This window comes from Mytilus trossulus, chromosome 10, assembly GCF_036588685.1.
Source record: "Mytilus trossulus isolate FHL-02 chromosome 10, PNRI_Mtr1.1.1.hap1, whole genome shotgun sequence".
Taxonomy (NCBI): domain Eukaryota; kingdom Metazoa; phylum Mollusca; class Bivalvia; order Mytilida; family Mytilidae; genus Mytilus; species Mytilus trossulus.
In genome coordinates this window covers 5,460,414-5,481,310 of record NC_086382.1, presented here as the reverse complement: position 1 = coordinate 5,481,310, position 20,897 = coordinate 5,460,414, and the positions used below count along the sequence as shown (strand labels likewise).

The following is a 20,897-nucleotide window of genomic DNA, read 5'->3' as shown; positions in this document are numbered from 1 at the left end:
CATTTTAGAGGGTATATAACACACATGGGATGAAACTCTCTCTGAATCAACAGAATGTTTGAAATTTTTGAAGTCAAAATCCTCTCTATACCTAAGACTAAAATTTCTAAGCAACCAACTTCGCTTGTGCTATCAAATATCTTAAGGTGAATAACTGCTAAGGCACTAGCAGGTTTGTGTCAAAATATTCTTAGATTCTAAGAAACAGATTATTCAAATTCTGTTTCACATGAGATAATTTATCAAACACATTTTTTTTTGTATATAATCAATTAAGCTTAAGGCTGTTAGTTTTCTTGTTTGAATTGTTTTTTATTGGCATTTCAGGCCATTTGTAGCAGAATAAGCAGTATGGGCTTTGCTTTTTGTTGAAGGTCTTTCGGTGACCTATAGTTGTTAATTTCTTTGTCATTTGGTCTCTTGTTGAGAGTTGTCTCATTGGCAATCATACCACATCTTCTTTTTACAATTCATATTTTAAAGTGTTATCTCCCTATAACCCATTATTCTGTTAAAATTGAGGGATAAAATCAATATAATATTGTAACTCTAAACATTTTAATTACCATGCAATAATTCAATAAACATTGTACCTAAAAACATGCACCACTCAACAATATAACACAACACACTTTATACCTAGCCAAAATGTTACGGTGCAAACAACCTTACACTTTTACTTTCTCCTGTGTCTCTGTTTAGATTATGAGAAAAAGATTACAGAGTTAAATTCAGATCTTGATCAGTGAAAATACTAGTTGGATGTACATTTGTTTTTCTACTAGCAAAGGTATCATTTTAAGTGAATATCAAAAGCAAAATATCAAATCAAAAACTGCATTTTACCCTTGCACATTGAACAAAAGCTGCACTTGTTTGTGCAAAGTCAACCTTATTTACCTATGTTAATAGGACTTCAGGTATTTGATAAAAACACAACATTACATTTCATTTTCATTCCAATATTATCTCTCGACTTATAAGGGAACAATAAATATTTTAAATACAATTTTGAAAACAGAACTTTGTAAAAGTATAAAAAAAAATCTTTCATAAGTACTGGTAATCAATTTAACTTGACTAAATTTTACTTTCAGAGTTCTTTTGTAACCGCATGTGGATGAGGTACATATTCAAATTTCAATAATCAATTTCCAGATACTACATGTCTGGTAAAAGTACTGGTGCTCCATAAAAACTTATTAACATTTATTCAATATTAAAAATTTAATTGTCAATGAATTATGATAATACATATATATGTATACCTTTTTTCTTATCCAAAAGTAAATATAACAGTTGTTAGCAAGGTTACAGTCTATGTTCAATTTAACAGTGGTTTGGTTAAGGATTATGGTATGAAAGATATGAAGCTCAGAATTTTGGTTCAACAGATATGAAGTTCAGGATTATAATACTGACTATTGATAAAGCTCAGGATTATGGTTCAACCAATATAAAGTTAAGGATTATAATACTGACTATTGATACAGTTAAGGATTATGGTATGACATATATGAAGTTCAGGATTATAATACTGACTATTGATAAAGTTAAGGATTATGGTTGAGTTAAGGATTTAAGGCTACATATATACCCAAACAGAACATAGAAATCTTACATTAGTGTTGTACATTGAGTATGCACTTGTATAATTTGGTGGCTGTAAAAATAAATTAACCATACAAATAATAACAATATTTTCTTCTAGATTTGCTGTAGTTAAATTACAAGCTCGGAAAGAATATCAGAAACTAACAGAAAGATTTTAATAAGTCCATTAATACAATGCAAACAAATTGACTTAAATACCAGTGAAAAAATGCCAGACATTTTGCTTATAAAACTTGTGAAAAAAGCTAAAAACATTTTAACTTTTGAAAATCAGAAAAACCTAATAAATTAAACCATGTGTATAACTCGAAATTTAGTAAATTCATACTGATTATGATGGTAAATTGTATGATTCAAAATATCTGAAACAACAAATTAAAGGCTTAACATTAGAGTATATTATTTTAGTTTGAATGTACAACTTGTGGGTTACTAAAGTTATCATGCAGAAACATGCATTTGATTCTACATGTATTACTTACATGTACATAGTGGTGAGGTACAGCTTGTTGTACTGGTTGAGGGGGAGGAGGGGCTTGTTGAGGTAGAGGGCCTGGAAACTCTGATACTGAAAATATAATTATAAATTCAATTTAAGGTTACTGCTCGTTTCCTTTACAGATGACCTTCATGACCTTATACTTGTAGATGAAAGATTGGTGTGGTTTTTATATATATCTTTATTAATATTACTTTTACCTTTGAGTTTTTTTTTGTATGATATCAATTTGACGTGATTCTGTACTTATACATCCTGTCACTGCATGCATTGTGTTATTGTTCCATAATTTTTGTATTCTTGTCTTTCATTTTTGCTAATGTGCTTCGTCTATATGCCTTTTTTGTTACATATTTGTTTGTTTTATAGTGATTAAGATATAACACAATATTGAAAGCTGTAACCCTATTTTTGACATTTTTACCTATGTCTGTTTGTTTTGTTCACACATAGGTGTCAATATAATGGAATTTGATGTGACAGTCATACAAGGGAGAGGTTAAGCTAACTATAAAACCAGGTTCAATCAAACATTTCTACATAAGAAAATGTCTGTACCCAAGTCAGGAATATAACAGTTTTTATCCATTTGTTTGATGTGTTTTAGCTTTTCATTTTTTCATCTAATTAGGGACTTTTTGTTTTAAATTTTCCTCATAGTTCAGTATTTTTGTTGTGTTAAAGGTTCTCCTCAGGGTCTTTTAGCATCATGGTAATGTGATGCTATAATCTTAAATGTGATGCTATCTGTAGTGGTTTTCTTATAGATTATGTTATGGATATGATGCTATAGTTTATAGAAACAAGATTGTATTATTAGTTACACAGTTTGCAATTGTCCTAATACAAGAATTCATTGGGTCAATAAAAGTCATATCGGGTGAGGCAAAGCCAAACCCGATATGAATTTTATTGACCTGATAAATTCCATATTAGGACAATTGAACACTGTGTAATGAATTTCTCCTGATTTTGATACATTACATTTTATTATATATTCAAATTCAATATTAGGACAATATCAAATATTTTATTAATATTTAATCAAAACTGTGAAAAATTAAAAATATTAGAACTATAAATAAACTCATTTTTTTATTAGGTCTATAGTATAAGGGAGATAATTCCAATTGACGTAATAAATAAGGGAGATAATTTCAATTGATGTAATAAAAAATTGTACTGAAATTAATTACTACAATATCAGCAAATCAAATTGCGAGAAATTACTCTAAATCAGGATAATTCAATTTCCCCTGCTTTCCAGGATGCTAAATGAAATATCTGGGGAGAACACTGTTATCAGAAAACCTGTACAATATACATCAGAACTTACTTTTCAATTGGTCATTTAATTTATCTAGTGATTCAAGCAACCGTCTCTCTTCTATAGACAAAGCTGATGGTACTGAAAAATAGGGAAAAAATCAATTTAAAGTATTAACCAATATCAGAACACAGACCATATCTATTGATACCTGTATAACTAATTGTCAGAAGAGTACCAGTTTTCATGGATTACATTGTTAATTCCAACCATGAAACTTGTTAACCAATGAAATACATATTTTTTGTTGAACCTATATCATGATCATGTATTTATCATGTTCATTTTTAACCACAGATTGAACATGATGTTTGAGCAGGCATGTTAGCATGAATGTGACCTATCAAATTATGCTATTTACCAGATTTGTTATATCATAAGCAACACAACAGGTGCCACATGTGGAGCAGGATCTGCTTACCCTTCCTGAGCACCTGAGATCACCCCTAGTTTTTGGTGGGGTTAGTGTTGCTTATTCTTTAGATTTCTATGTTGTGTTATGTGTTCTATTGTTTGTCTGTCTTCTTTCATTTTTAGCCAGGCTTTGTCAGTTTATTTTTGATTTATGAGTTTGACTTTCCCCCTGGTATCTTTCGTCCCTCTTTTAGCACTTATTTCTTAAGATTAAGATATATTTACCATTAGGAGTAGAATTGTTTAATTTTTTAAATTAGGCTGTTAGTTTTGTTTCACATTTCTAAGTTGAGAACTTTTACAGCATACTATACAGTATAGGTATTTCTCATTTATGAAGGTAACCTATAATTACTTTCATCTTCCGTCTTTAAACTAGTTGTCTCATTGGCATTTTTGCAATATCACCTTATTTTCCTTAATTTAAGTACTGTTAACATCTTTTTAGATACATTTTACCATTAGGAGCAGGTCTGTTAGCACTGATTGGGTTACTCTGTACATCGTTCATGGCATGGTGCATCTGACTGACTTATAAATTATAGTATATTTCCCATTAGGAGCAGGTCTGTTAGCACTGATAGGATTACTCTGTACATCGTTCATGGCATGGTGCATCTGACTGACTTATAAATTATAGTATATTTACCATTAGGAGCAGGTCTGTTAGCACTGATAGGATTACTCTGTACATCATTCATGGCATGGTGCATCTGACTGACTTATAAATTATAGTATAATTACCATTAGGAGCAGGTCTGTTTGCACTGATTGGGTTACTCTGTACATCATTCATGGCATGGTGCATCTGACTGACTTATAAATTATAGTATATTTACCATTAGGAGCAGGTCTGTTAGCACTGATTGGGTTACTCTGTACATCGTTCATGGCATGGTGCATCTGACTGACTTATAAATTATAGTATAATTACCATTAGGAGCAGGTCTGTTTGCACTGATTGGGTTACTCTGTACATCATTCATGGCATGGTGCATCTGACTCTCAGACATGGACTGCTGGGCTAACTGTTCAGCCATCAAAAATGCAGTCATACTGTCAGCAGCTGAAATATCAAAGTCATTACATTTGTCATATAGTCCAAGTATAGAAAGTAAGGTGGATATCATTTTTTGTGGTTTTCTTGGGTAAAGGTGAAACAATGAAATATAAATTTTCTGTGTGTTTGTATGCAGAATATATGGTAAAACGCACATAAAAATACAGCTTTAAGAACTAGTATCATGAATCTATTAAGAAAAACTTTGTGAACTCCTCTTGTTAGAATTCCAGCCCCTATAGTGACAAAGAGCTTAATCATTTAAATTGACTAAGATTGCTTGTTTTTCTGCTGAAAGTCATGGTTCCCTTTTGATATTTTAATTTCCACCACGAATTACAAATATTGCTGGGAAGTATGCAATTCATTAGTTGTTACATATTTGTTTTTCATCCATCATTTTGTACATAAATTAAGCTGTTATTTTTATCATTGAATTGTTTTACATTTGTCATTCTGGGCCATATTATAGTTGACTATATCAGTAAGTGGTTTGGGCGTTGCTCATTGTTGAAGGCGGAACGTTGACCTATAGTTGTGAATTTCTCTATCATTTGGTCTTTTGTGGAGAGTTGTCTCATACCACATCTTCTTTTTATACTTAAAGTGGCTTAAACAATCAATTGAAAACAATCATTCTACTGTCTCCTACTTACTGTCTTGTCGAGGCTGAAACTGTGGGTTCCCTTGTTGTGGTTCCTGATTACTTGACATAGGACCATGGTATGTAATTGTCTCCCTTTGTAGTTGGTTATTGTTACTCAGACTGTTAGGGTTGGGTTGTTTCTGTCTCTGTAACAGACCATATCTTCTCTGATACCCATTAGGATCAACACTTTTTCTACCTGGGGTTGTAGGATTTGTTGTGTTGTAACTAGAAACACGAGTTTGATTGGCTATTTGTCCAAGAGCAGCTCCATCAATAATTGTATGCGAAACATGTGCTGCCTGCCGTGAAACAGGCTGATCGAAGAAAGGTGGTTTAACAGGATCAGACGTAGGACTGTTATTAGGTGCTGGTGTCCTATGTAAACACGTTCTTACTTTATCCCATAAGAAATTAATCTCATCGTCTGTGGGTGTCCTGTCGATTCTCATACCATTCTCATCATAAACTGGCCCTTCTTGATAAATACCGTTAGTTAATCCTTGTGCTGGTGTTGACCCACTCATCATTGGCTGTTGATAGTAACCGTTTGGAGTAACTTCCTGTTTCTGAGATGTAACCATCGTTGACGCTACAGGGTAATTAGATGCTGATACAGCATAATTTAATCTAGCACCTGGTACAGTGTACATAGTTATTTCAGATGATACAGGCTGAAATTGTGATACCAAACCCTTGGCTACACTTGATACTGGTACTTTGGACATGAAGTTGTTGTTCACAACAGATATTCTTTTCTCTGGTTGTGTATTTTCCTTCAAAGTATTATGGGTAATAATATGAGCAGCTGCTTGTGGCCGTATTGTTGATTTGTGTTTCTGAGAAAGCACTGATGCACTCCCAGCTCTCCCCTGGGATTTATGTGTGATCTCGGTTTCAGTTGTTTGTAAATTTGGTTTTGCAGAAAATGGCCTCTTCTTTGGAGTAATTTTTACTGAAATTTAAAAAAAAGAGAAGTATAATCAATAGATATTAATCTAATTGACTGCTTCAGAAATCTATTACTAGGATGAGGTAAGTTTTTAATGTTTTTCAAGATTTGTTATTTTATTGTAACTTTATAAGATCATTGTAACTCTTCTAAGACATGTTAAGTATTTTTTTACTTTTTAATGTAACACAACATGTACCTGAAATGCGTTTAGTGAATAATTTGTCTTCCTCTTCTGTTTCTTCCTCCACCTCATCAGAGTATTCTACACCAGCAAATCTAACACTCTTCTTCTTTGGCTACAATACACAATATTAAAATCAGAAACATTATTAACCAGATACAATGTAAGCACAATTGGAACTGAATGTATCACAGTTGTTAGTACACATGCAGAACAATAACAAAATGTTGTTACAATAACTATTTATATACATGTTGTAAGATGAGTTTTTGTAAGTCTGTGTTGAAAGCCTCACTATGACTTTGAGATGAGGAACAGCAATAAAAGAGTCGTTGCTTTGCTTTTAGTGTGCTACTTTGCTCTGCATGTACTGATTTTGTGTCATGGATAGATGCTCACATATATAGGTTAAGTGAGTAATTCTAAAAATAAAACATCTCTAACTTTGTTGGTCCTAGGAATGAAAAACTGGAGTTGTCTCTCCTTTTACATCGGAGAAATGGGATAAGAACTAACATGAACTAGAATCTAGAATATCTACCAAATAAAATTGAAAATGGAAATGGGGAATGTGTCAAAGAGACAACAACCCAACCATAGAACAAACAATACCAGAAGGTCACCAACAAGTCACCAACAAGTCTTCAATGCAGCGAGAAATTCTTACACCCAGAGGCGTCCTTCAGCTGGCCCCTTAACACATATATATACTAGAGAATTTTTCAGATAGAGCATAACTTGCACATAAAATTAGTTACAAGGGATCTATTTCAAATGAACATTTTCTGACAAGTCTAGTTAAGCAATATTAATGGTTAACCAAAAGATCTTAACTCCTCCCATTATTATAAATGAGTGTGGTAAAGGGTTATTTTCGTGCAACATGTTTTGCCATTTTTATTTCACATTTAGCGGTGATGAAGGTACGTTATTCACTGTGTTTCGAGCAATCGATAATAGGCTCAACATTCAACACATTTTTAATTGTTCATTCATCGTGAAATGGCAATTTTATTTTGCATTCTTCCCTGCAAATACCCCCCTTTACACCCCTCATAAATACTATACAAACCTTAGTTTGTTTTTCTTTTTCATGAATCATCTGTGATTTAGCCACCTCTAAACTGTCCTTAATGTTCATGCTTCCTGTTGACCCTGCCCTTTTTATAGTACCAGACGTTGGTAGTTTACAGGTAGCAGGTCTTTTAAGTATACTTTTCACAACTCCAGATTCCATTTCTTTTAATTTTGCCTTTGAAATGGTTTCCAATTCACTATCATCTTTTGATTTCTGTGGTGGAGCATACGACACTTGCTTAGCTGTCGTCTGCTGTGGTTGTCCTACAGCTTGTCGTGCAGGCATGACAGGTTTGTCTGGTAAAACTGTTAATTTACCTCCAGGAAGTACCTGTAGTTTTGGTGTGTTTTCATTATTTAGGTATGTTTGTTTTGGTTCATTTTCTTTATTATCTACTTTTGAAACGGACAAAACCTTAATTGGTTGTGATACTGGTGTAGATGTTGTTTTAGCATTCACTATTGTCTGATTTATATTGCTTGGAGGAGTCATCGATGGAGCACTTGGAACAGCAATTTGTTTACTTGGAATAACTTTCTTTACAACAGTGACTGGTCGTGGTACACGGCTAGGTGGAGGCTCTTTAGGAACAACTGTATTTGAATCAGAAGGAGGCTCTCTCTGGAAGTCTCCATTTATATTATTTTCATAAAGGTCACTTCTTTCACTACCATAACCATTAGTAACGGTTTCTAAAAATTCCATATTTTTACTTGGTTGTGTTGTTCGACCTTCATTTTGTTTTTTAAAGACCATAACTTGTGGATGAGGCAGTCCTGATCCATTTGTCATAGCAGAGGCATCTGCTTCCCCATTTGTATTTATATTGCTTTGAGCATACTGTTGCCCTGCATTACTGGCACCTCTGGCATAGGCAGTTGTTGTGGTTACAGTTGTCATGGTATTTCTTTGTGTATACAAACTAGCATTAGTAACCATTCTCTGGGAGTTCTGAGAGACTGGTTCCTGTTGTGGTGGCTGTCTATGGCTTGAATCAACAGGAGAGGGTGTGGCCCATGCTCGCAGCTGTACTTTTGGACGATTGGCAGCTGTTTGTGTCTTTGTCACATCATTAACTCCATTTTGGCTGACATCATAAGAATCAATCCTACCATTAGCTTGATAGCCATTATATCTGTCATTTTTACTATTTTCATACTGGTCACTTACTAGCTGATTTTGTATATTTTGACAATTTATTTGTGGCGCAACAATATTTACAGGAGAACGTCCATTATGACCATTACTATAACTAAGGTCATTTTTTGTACTATATCTATTTATAAACTCTTGATCCCCATTAGCCTCACTTTGATTTTGATTATATGTTAAATCACGATTCTGTCTTATCGAATCTTCAGAATTCTCCAGACTATCAAGACTATCTAGACTTTCTGACCGAGGTATATTCTGATGGCCATACTCAACGTCCACCCCTTGCACACTTCTGTCACTAGCAATCTCATTTTTAATTGCATCATTGAATTCATTCAACGTCCTTTGTTGCTGTTCCACAAGAAGCTGTTGGTGCTGTTCCAGTTGTTGTTCGAACAAATTACGGCTACTGTTCAAGTTCCGTAAACTATTATTATGAAGGTAATTTGCATTGCTGTTGTCATTTTGTTTCTCTGGCGTTTGATGATATGACCCTGAGTATTTGTTAACATACGGTTTGTTCAGAGGATCGGTACTAAACAGTTGAGTGCTGTACGGTGATGTCTGATGTTTAGCACTATGTCTCCCTGACGATGACCCTCTGACTAACTTTAAAGTATCTTCTAAGGTTCTCTGGGTAAACTTTGGAGATCTTTTACCTGATAAACAAATATGACTCAGTAAAAATGTCAAACATATCATAACTTACTGTGTATTCATTTAAATTTGTTGGAAACCAATTAAAGCTGATTTCTTTGGTATTGGCCCATGGAACCACAAATTCAAATGTTTCACAGATTACAAATTTTCTAAAATTGTATGCAAACTTTGTCACAGCCACGAAATTAAATATCTAGAAAAAGCAATTTTTTTGCAATACCTTAAATTTGTACCCACCTTACCAAAATAAAAGTAAAATTTGTAAAATCTTTTAACAAATATACAGTTGATTAATATATTCCAGATTTTTTTATGCTGCATCAGCACAAAAAAGAAAGTTAATATATAGCTATATGTAATGATCTGAGAGTGATTTCAAATATATTTAAAAAAAAAAAAATAGATTTTGTATTCTAATTTGAATTGCAAATTTATTTACAAAAAAAACCCATTGATTTTCAAGCTTGATGAAACATTTCACATTTGTATTAGAATTAACATTGAAGCTGTCAATAATTATATGTTACTGCATTACTACATGCACTTTATCTATCAATGAATATACTTCTAGCATGTGACCGTTAGAGACTTTGTAATCAAATGAGCTGTAGAAATCTATCGTGTTTATGCTCTGCAACAAATTTTATAAATTGAAAAATGCTTTTAAAAACATACAGTTATAAGCACTTACAATTAAAACAATAACTTCCCCATCAAACTACATTTAACTCTCTACCCATTTAACCATAACTTTCATCTTGTATTCAGTAATTGGGTTTGCTTCTTCAAAGATTTTTTTTTCAAATATTCAACAAGCATGCATATATATATGATCAAAAAAATCTAACTGCCTCATAAATCTAGTTTCCAATTTAGTTTTCCTTGCATGTCTTTTTAGCATTTAATGAAGAATTCTGTGGTTAAAGTTAATTTGTGTTGTTTAATTATAATATCAATATGACATCCAAACTTATAAATGCATGTGTTAATTAAGTTTTATGACAGAGCTGAGTCAAATTTTAATTTATTTAGGACACTTGTTGGGAACCATAAATTTTATAATTTAGTGAAACAGCTTGTTTTTGGTGATAAATATTTATAAATCTATTCAAAATTAAATTCTTTAATTACACCCTTTCGGTTTCTGAATGGGAGCAATTAACAGATTTAATTTTAATTATATTGAATTACCAACTTAAACCAAGAAAATTTTGTTTTAAAATCTGCAGTGCTATTTTATAAATTATCTCTTATATATATTCATAAATAACAAATTTGAACTGCCCAATTGCAAGAATATTAGTAATCATATATATGCACTGATACAAGTTTGATTGTAAAAACATGAAAGAAGTGACGCAAAGAACCATGGGCTAGTAATAATTGACATAGCAATTAGATCACAATCAGATCTTCATGATGCAATTTCAATTTGAAAATCAATCTAAAATGGGATGCTAAGGTACAATCTATTTTTTTCTGCGCTATTAAAGCATACCAAAGTAATTATTATATAACAGTTTTTCTTATCTGATGAGAAATGGTTTACCAATTAAAGTATGGGGCTGATAAATAGATAGTTGTGATGTTAAATATCTTCACATCAATTTATATTGGTGACTTTGACCACCATAGATAGTATTATATAGACTTGATAGAAGAAAAAATAGGTCTAGTTTTTATGTAAAATGCAAAATTACTGAGGCTGGAATGAAATTCAGTGAATATATGCTAAACTTATCACCTAGATGAAGAAAATTATGTGGTTATATTTTTTTTTATTACTGTTTTAGAAATATAGTTTTGTATTTGTTGATTCAAATCTTTAAATTCAGCATATAAATTGTGTTATATATCAGTATATATGGTCAGATTATGTTTCTGTATGTGAGAGAGAGTTGTTCCCCTTTTGTCAGTATTTTGTATTCATGTTTGTGACATAATCTTTGTCTGATTAAAATGTAGAAATGGAAGCTGATGTGTTTTTATGTGTCCGTATGTAATCGCCTCCATCCATGCTACCAGAGCTATTCCCCTAGTCTGTAATATGGTGGAGTGACCTAAACGATCGGTGGATAATGATTTATACATATTTTGGATTTAATTTTTCATTGAATTTTGGATATTTTTACATACAAAGTTGACCGAATGTTCCTGATGGATCCTGCCATGCCGCAATGATGCCGAACCCTTTTACTTGTTTTTGAAAATTTATACCTTAACTTTTATTATAAGACCAACATTTAAATTGATTTTTTGGAAGAAAGAACAGACCATGTCTTGTCTTGTATAAGTACTGTCTTTGTGATTTTTGATGAATGTCAACTACCTGTATCCCGTTTTAAACCTGAAGCATGTGAGATGTATCTCATTGCATCATGATCATACATTTTATTTCTGTAACATTCATTTGGATCCTGTTTATACATTTTTTATATGCTATTTTCATTTGACATTATTTAATTTGTATCGGTGATAACTGTATCGCCATGCATACTCGAGTTCCGATTTCACCAGAAGAGCCAATTTTACTGTTTATTGATGTTGACCCAGATTATCCCGTTGAACTACACGTGTGATGTGTATTGCGTAATGTTGACTGTATTGCTGTTGTGTTTCATCCGCCGTAACCTTTATTTGACTCTTTTAAAAACGTAATTGTATTTACTGTGTTTTGGTGATAACTGTATCGCCATGGTTTTGCAGATTTCCGAGAAGAATTTATTCTGTACGAGAACATTTTATTTTTCACTATGTTGATGAATCCAGATACTTTTCATGCTAATTTTGTTTACTTCGAATTTAAACTAATGTGAACATGTTTATCATTTAGCGGTGTGATATTTATCATAAATAAAACCTTATTAAATTTAAGAGTTTAAGGTCTCAGATGATAATATCAAATGTGTATTCAGCTATTTATAATGATATCAGTTTGTCTAGTAGGAAATGCCATTAATGTGTGTGTATCACTGTAATGGTTTGTGTGAGAGTAATGTGTGCATAAGGGAGGAGTCCGAGATGCCAGACTTTCGGTTTTGCAGCGTTGATACGTTGGTTTTACAATGGTTACTAGAGTGTTAGAGATTAACTTTATTCATGTATACTTTCAATCTTGCAAATTATTATATATTGTATTTTTTTATAAAACATAAACATATTGACCATTGTAAAAATTAAGTAAATTTTTGTTTTGGGGGCGGGATGTTATATATCAGTATATATGGTCAGATTATGTTTCTGTATGTGAGAGAGAGTTGTTCCCCTTTTGTCAGTATTTTGTATTCATGTTTATGACGTAATCTTTGTCTGATTAAAATGTAGAAATGAAAGCTGATGTGTTTTTATGTGTCCGTATGTAATCGCCTCCATCCATGCTACCAGAGCTATTCCCCTAGTCTGTAATAATTGACTCATCATAGATTATCCAGGACTAAATTTAGTATATATAAGCCAGACCCGCGTTTTGTCTACAAAAGACTCATCAGTGACGCTCAAATCCAAAAAAGTTAAAAAGGCTAAATACACAATGATTTATTGATTGTTGCAATTGGTTGCTAATAATTAATGTCCAGTTGAGAAAAATCAATTATGAATTCAACGAAATAATGCCAAATTTGGATTTCTGATGACGCAAGTGTGTATTTCTAATCTGGATCTTATCTTACCACTGTGACTGCTATTGCTGTTTTTACTGGATGGACGACTACTTATATGGGATCGTTGAAATTTCTCAGTTGCCTGTCTTTGTTCTTCACTGCGCTTGCTTAATATATTTTGTCTCCTTTTTTCTTCTCTTTGTGCTTCTAACTTTCTTTTAACTGCTTGTGCCCTGTTAAATAAAAATAAATTTATTTAATTTTGCTACTTATTTACAAGCAATATAAATATACCATTGTTAATTGCAAATGACTAAAAATTAAAGATCACATGTACTTTTATCCCCCATGTTCTTCTGCCTAGCTATGTATGAAATAGCACAGACATTTGTGCATCTTTAATGAACATCCATGTACCTTTTTTCCTTAAAATCATACATGTTTATAATTTAACATAAACTGCCAGGAGATAAGTTCAAAGTTGAATGGCCCATAATTGATAAGCAATTCTATAATTAATCCAAGAGATTTCATGTGGATTAATGGCAACTCAGGCATTCAATACCAACTGATTGAATTTGTTTGATTTAATTATTTCATTTTTGTCCAAATCTTTATATTTACTATTCAAAATTAATAATCAAATACTATGAGAAGTACATGTATGAGGGTCAAGATGGAATCTACAGAATAAGGACAAATGCTGTATATAACATTTTTTTTTTTTTATAAAGAATGGAAATAAATAGGCAAAAACAATAAAAGAATAAAAAAATATCAAGTTTAGATAATCTTTAATCTGTAAACTCCACACAGACCCATATGTATGTACTTTCTTAAACCATACCACATCTTCCAATTCTTATCTATCTACTCCTACATCACAGTTTTAGTTGTTTGTACAAATCATAAAACACACTTTCAATATTCCTCTCCTTCACGTTTTTCCTTAAGACTTGCACGATTATCTAAATAATTTATTAAATGAACACTCTCGACTGGACATGTTTTTCAAGTGTGTTGTCTTATTTTTTCAATTTGGTAAGTTGTCTTAATCATTAATCAAATGGACACTTTCAATGCCTACATGTTTTTAAAGTGCACTAGAAGCCCGATTTCAGTCTGAAACGGCCATTTTGGTCTGATCACATCTTGATTGACTGGATTTACCGCTAGAGAAATTCGTCCAGATATTTCAGATCGTTTAGTCGCCGTTCAGATCGATAGCCTCATCAGGTAAATCAGTTCGTTAAGGCGTATCAAGACGGAAAAGACTGAATCGTCTAGCGGGTTGTTTAGACCCGTTAAGACCGTGTCAGACCAAAACAGACCATTGATACAAAATTATGTTCAACATGTTCAGACCCTGTTTAGATCCGTTTAGTATACCGGTTTGATAACACGAGTTGCGCCCCTTTTACTCGATAATGCATTTTAGATTAATTTGTATATATGGTTTTTTTTTATATTAGGATTTGTTTGAAGTATTATTTTGATTAATTACAAAGAAAAATTAAATCTTCTGTTGATTCTTTATTTCTTTTCTTGTTTTGTCGAGGAACTAATAAATTATTCGTCTATATATGTTGTTTATTTTTTAATAAATGTTAGTTTATATAAATGTATATTGGTAATTTAATGCAAGGACGTATGTTAATTGTATACACACCAGAATGTATGCCATAAACCTTAAAATGTTGTGAACACCGGTGAAAATGTTTTTCGTATTTGAAGATTAGTAACGGAAAATCCTAAACGTAACCTAAAAAAGTTAAGGATCCACAGAAATGCACCGGAGGCAAATTAACACATGCATATTTTGGTTTTATGTATGGCATTTGCTTTAATTCGTTTTCTGTTGATATATGTCCTAGTTAACCGTTGAAGCTGTTGCTTTTTGTTTGCATGTGTATTAATTTAGTGAGATTTACTCTATTTAAGTTGGAAAAAAATATTCCCGACATCCGGAAATTCGAAAAAAGACTTCTCGGATCCCGAAACCTGATCATCATACTGCATTCATTCAGTCTCTGTCGGGACAGTGTTAAAGTATCACCGTATAATATGCATTTTCTAATCCATATGATAGGTATACTGTACTTAGTATACATATGGCGTTAACTTAAACAAAATCTATTTTAGTTAAAATGGTTGAGTTCGATGGCACGTGCTAGTAATCAACCGGGTCAACAGGTAACAAAATCAATGATCCGTAACGTAAGAAAGTACATGCCTATTATATATTACAATTACTCTCATCTTCATTCTTAATAGAAAGGTGCCGTAGGGCTAAACGTTAATAAAGAATTAATGAATTTGTGTATACACGTATTAGTGATGTCTGATCGTCAGTTTTTAATATACATGCTTATGTTTTCAAGATTTTAAATTGAGCAAAAAAACATGAACTGTTCGGAAGTTTGTTAAGTATTCAAAAGAAACTTTTCGCTTCTCTACTTATATGGTTTACAGAGTATTCCTTTAAATTATGTCAGTTAAATAAAGTAGTGTGTATTTGTATTCTATTTATTTTGCTAATTGTATCATTATAATATTCATTTTGTATTTCACTACTATATATACTTTAAGTTGTAGTGTGATTGATTGTTGGTTGTTAAAAGTCCAGTGGCAAATATTTCATGCATTTTCAGGACCAGCTGTAAGTTGAAGACATATATGGAACTCACCGGTGTAGTTTTCACGTGTTATAATAGATAAAAGAATAATTAATTTCTAAAATATCGAAACATAAAGGAGGCAAGGCGCATGGAATACCCGCACTTATCAGTTCTTTTCTCTGTTTTGTTTTAAAAAAATAATGTTATTTTTTTTTATATGTTTATATAATTCACGATAACTGCGGTGTATACGTGCTGTCAGACGAAAGATAAATATGTGCCCTTTAAATGTTTTTTTTTACCATGGATCGCTTGCTTTCGTCGTATTGAATGGAAGCTGCGCTCAAAGTACTAATTCTTTGGCGTATAACGACCAACCATGATGTGAACAATCTTCTAAAGATTAATTTTGAAATGTCTGACATTGTAAAGTTCGTCTACAGTAAAACTTGTAAAATGCATTTTTTTGTACAAAAAACACTTCATTTTGTTATAAACATTTTAGTTCGAAAAAACCTTTTTTTTCATACATTTTTTGTTCGATTTAAAGCCAATGTTATCATTAACTTCGTTTCAATATTATTTTACAAATATTTTATCATATTCCATCCAAAATAAGAGACTAATTTTTCATGTTTTAAAAAATTAAGGTGTTGCAATACTTTTTTCCATGTGTATATATGTTTCTGCATGGGTGATTTGTACAGTTATATAAATACAGATTTAATGTTTTTACAAAATGCATTCATTTACACGTAATGAACGAATTTGGTAATTGTCATTGTTTGTCGGGAATACACGTACTTGTAATAATTATCCATTCATTTGACTGTTTTTCCCCGAGGGCTAATCATAACCTATGCCATATGGCATGGAGAGATTAATAGAATAGTTTGAAAGGGTTTAAGCTATTATTTCGGGCGATATCTATTTGTGCCAAAAAGTAACTCATTTGCGCCACAACTTAATTGCGCCAATACTTCTTTGGCGCCACTTAATTTTCAAAACTATAGGTATCATTTGCGCCAATAAAATAATCATCTAATTGCGCCAATTTTTTTTTATTTATATAAAATAACTAAATGATTGACTTCCCTCCTTCTTTATCCGGGCTCGGGATCAGCAGTTTACCGACTGGCGGAGTTAAAGTCATTTTAATAACAAAAAGTATGCTGAATTAAAACGTTCACTTGTATAAATATACACAGTTACACCTTAAAATGTCTCTGTACATCATTGAACTAAAGGCTGGTATTTGTAGTTGAGAATAGACACATATATAATGTCCTATCTTGAAGCCATGCATGTATAGTATAAAGTTGTTTGAAATATTTTGGACAAATTTTATAGATACCAGCAAAAACTTCCTCTGAAATTGTACACAGAAATTTGAAATTTTAAATTAGCTTTGCATCCTAATAAAATGATCCCGCTTTCTGGATCGTTACACAAAAAAAAGTCATCATCTTTGTTTGTAACAACACCAATAGCATCCACTATTCAGTGGAATTCGGCTGGAATTTAAGTTGAGCCGGTGAAGTTTTCTTCTCTCTATATACATTTACTGACGCACATATTTTAAATCTTTCTTTTCTTAGTTTTCTTCTTCAATTTTGAAGAGCTCTGGATTTATTATTTTTTTAAGGTAGCTCTGACAACATACCATTTGCTTTTCTTTTGCTATAGGTAAAAAAATATTTACAGGTAAATATGGCGCAATTTCATTTAATTAATTGGTAAAAAATAAAGGTTCCGTCGTCAGCATTCACGCCGACTAATTCAGCATTTAGGTTCAGTCTGTGGTTAAAGTTTTGTTTTACATCAAAATCGTTGTCAAACATAATGGAATTTCGGGAAATTGGGACATTGGCTTCTTTATGTCCAAAACACAGTATCCAGGGGAAAATTTTGCATATATTTATTTTCATTTTTCCGTATTTTACTACTAGATGGACTTCGTTTTTCCTGAACAGTTAATTTCATGTTTTGTCTGAGGTTAAAGATTTTTGTGCAGCCATCAATAACCGGTTTGTTTAACCGTACAGTTGCAAGTTAAATGCATATATCCATGCAGGTCAAGATCATGATAATGATAAATGAATGTTGAAACTATTTTGTTCTACGTGGCGCTGGACTTTCACTCGTTTGTTCAAAATGCAACAGTCAGACTGAGAGCATGTATATATCTTATAAGTGGGTGTGGCTTTTTTCCACCTATTTTCAAACTTGAAAGGAGACCTCTTTCAGCGACACGAGTCTAGAACATGTACATGTGGCAGTTGCAAGTAATAGCTATATAATATAAAAGAGAAGATGTGGTATGATTGCGAATGAGACAACTGTCCAAAAGAAACCAAAATTACACAGACATTAACAACTATATGTCACCGTACGGCCGTCAACAATGAGCAAAGCCCATACCGCATAGTCCGCTATAAAATGCATTTCAAAGATACTATAATTAGAATGAAAGGTTATAGAGTATATTAAACGTACTTACAAAATATGTCATCTTGTAGAATGTGATTTCACAAATATATTATTTTCAAATTCGCAGTCCAAGTCAACGTAAAATCAGTTACACACATTTTTCATGCTATAAAAATCCATTTCAACAATATCATTTCAAACACACACTAGCTTGCCTTTTCATTAATTTAAATAATACAAATTCAGCTAAATTTTGTTTATTCCCATCAACAGAGAAATCTCACACTTATCCTAGACGTTAATAACACTCATGCACTTCAATTTTATTAAACAATTTATTGATACGGATGACAACACTTTAAAAATACGGTTACATCAGGGTGTAAAAAAAGTGAATTTGTTTTAATTTGAATTCAAAGATAGATTAAACGGTAGCTTTAATAGTGAAATGTACTATTTTTTGAAGACTCGCCTAAATGTATGTTGCATAGATGTATTTGACCCCAACAATTTTATTAAGATCATGCTGTAAATTATATTTATAAAACCATTCATTTGTAAATACCGCATATATCTGCTCACTGTTTGAATATAGAAACTTGTCGATTTTATAATATTGAGACATATCCGAGATTTTGTATTATGTGTGATAAACAAATAATTGAAGATGAATATCATTTTATTTTAGTATGTGAAAAGTAATGAACTTCGAAAGAAATTTATCAAACCATATTGTTGGAGGAAACCGTTGAGTCATAAACTTATAAGACGATCAATGCATTTGAACGGGGATATAGTTGGAACTCGCCCCTTTTTTGTGTGTGATCGGTTGGGACCCCAATACAGGCTCATAGTATTTTGAAGCATTTTTGAAGTAATCAAATATAATAAACCAGAGACATATATAACTTGTAATTTATGTCTCTAAATGGACGAATGATAATTTTTACGAAAAGAAAGAAAAAGCAAGTCTATCCGAAAGGTGATTGTCTATTTGATATTTTAAAGGAAAATGTATAACTATAGTGTGTTCATTGTAAACTTAAACCATAATGCATAGAATTGTCTCTGCATGTTTATAACAGTCACAAGTCACTTCTAGAATTAAAGGTCAGCGATCGATTAAAAATTCGTGCAATTATATTTTGTCAAAATTTTCCAGAACACGTTAAATCTAATATCAGAGCCATATAATACATGTTTTATATCTTTGACTATTATGCTAGTAGACTAGTATAGTTTTCTCAGGTTATATTCTCCGTTGATATGTATCTTTCCTTTAAAGTCTTGTTTTTTTTCACTAACACTTTAGAATAGTATATACGGGACAACTTCCGAAAATAATCTTTCAAAATGCAAATTTAAAACTTGTATGTCAAATAATTTGACCACATGACAAAAAATTCTACAATAAACATTGGTCACGCTCGACAGATTTCGATATGAGACAGTCACACGTGCCGTTACAATAGCCAGTGTACACGCATCAGTGCACACATGTATGTCAAATAGGTCTGATTGGAGGAATGTTTCCGAAAACACGCCTACCTCAAACTAATACCCAATCAAACGCCTTTACCAGAAACATAAATAATACTTGGAGATTTGGTTGCGTATTATATTCTTTTATTATTTTATTGTTTACTTAATCTTAAATTTTTTACTTTTTTTATTCATTTATTTATCCAAATTTTTGCATTTTAAATTTTTGTTTTTATTAAACTTTCTTATCATTCTAAATTATTTAAATTACCACATGGTAAACATATTAAATTATTTAATGCCCAAAAAGGCGCAAGCCAGGGCCGACCGTGCAAGGGCTGTATAGCCAGTCAAGGTCGTTAAAAACTTCCATTTGTTGGTTGCGTATTCAACATTTGAAAAAGTTTATAACACTCTTTAATTCGAGCTAAGAAGCAAAGAATATGCCCGAAATGCAAGTTTCCCAATAAATTTCAGCTATCTAGTGATGAAAATAAATTAAAAAAAAAAATACAAATTAAAAGTTTTTTGAGTTATATAACTATAAGTCTTTTATCTGGCAAGAACAGCCCAATTTAGCGGACAAGTTATTCTTTTTGCTGTTACTGAATATATCAAGAAAGAAAATAAATCGCGATATTAATTTGAAACTTTGTTACTGAATACTTTTCCAAGAAAATATTCACATCTCTTGGTAACATGCATGTCGGAACAGAAAATTCTCTTGGGACGTCCAGTAGCATATATATAACGTGCATGTTGGAACAGAAAATTTGGCATACAGTACTTCAGAACGATGTTCACATTATAATACATTATACCCAACAATTGTGATGACGAATTCCTTCCTTTGTTCGAGAACAATTTTATTTAAATAGAAATCTGTGATTTTACTTTGTCCATTACTTCGACGAACCAGAGCAGGTTAAATATCGACCTGTTTTTAATTCAAATTGGTTCTCTTCTTCTTCTTTTGGTATACAATAGTCCATCGACATCCCATGATAACATGCTCAGTGGCGGATCCAGGAATTTTCGTAAGTGACTGACCTAAGAGAGGGACCGCTCCAGTCACGGTTCAGTGATTCCCTATATAAGCAACCATTTTTTTTCCAAAAAGGGAGGGGGCAAATTGCATGTTTATTTATGTTTAATTGTCATTTTGCTTATTTTCTTTGG

The 20,897-nt window shown here is 32.0% G+C and overlaps 1 protein-coding gene across 7 annotated transcripts in view; it reads right to left on the bottom strand.

The window, feature by feature from the left end:
• LOC134686761 (uncharacterized) overlaps window positions 1-20,897 on the bottom strand; it is a 46,070-nt gene that overhangs the window by 756 nt on the left and 24,417 nt on the right. For 3 of the 7 annotated variants that reach the window (XM_063546499.1, XM_063546496.1, XM_063546501.1), the window contains 8 exons: window positions 13,258-13,421; window positions 7,769-9,588; window positions 6,712-6,811; window positions 5,571-6,515; window positions 4,789-4,920; window positions 3,450-3,521; window positions 2,097-2,182; window positions 1,622-1,663 (listed from right to left, as the gene is read on the bottom strand). In XM_063546499.1, coding sequence (XP_063402569.1) covers window positions 1,622-1,663; window positions 2,097-2,182; window positions 3,450-3,521; window positions 4,789-4,920; window positions 5,571-6,515; window positions 6,712-6,811; window positions 7,769-9,588; window positions 13,258-13,421 — 3,361 coding nt within the window. Of the gene's footprint in view, window positions 1-639; window positions 695-1,621; window positions 1,664-2,096; window positions 2,183-3,449; window positions 3,522-4,788; window positions 4,921-5,570; window positions 6,516-6,711; window positions 6,812-7,768; window positions 9,589-13,257; window positions 13,422-14,035; window positions 14,204-20,897 lie in introns of those variants that run through there. The other 4 variants (XM_063546500.1, XM_063546503.1, XM_063546502.1 and 1 more) reach the window with 4 other exon arrangements.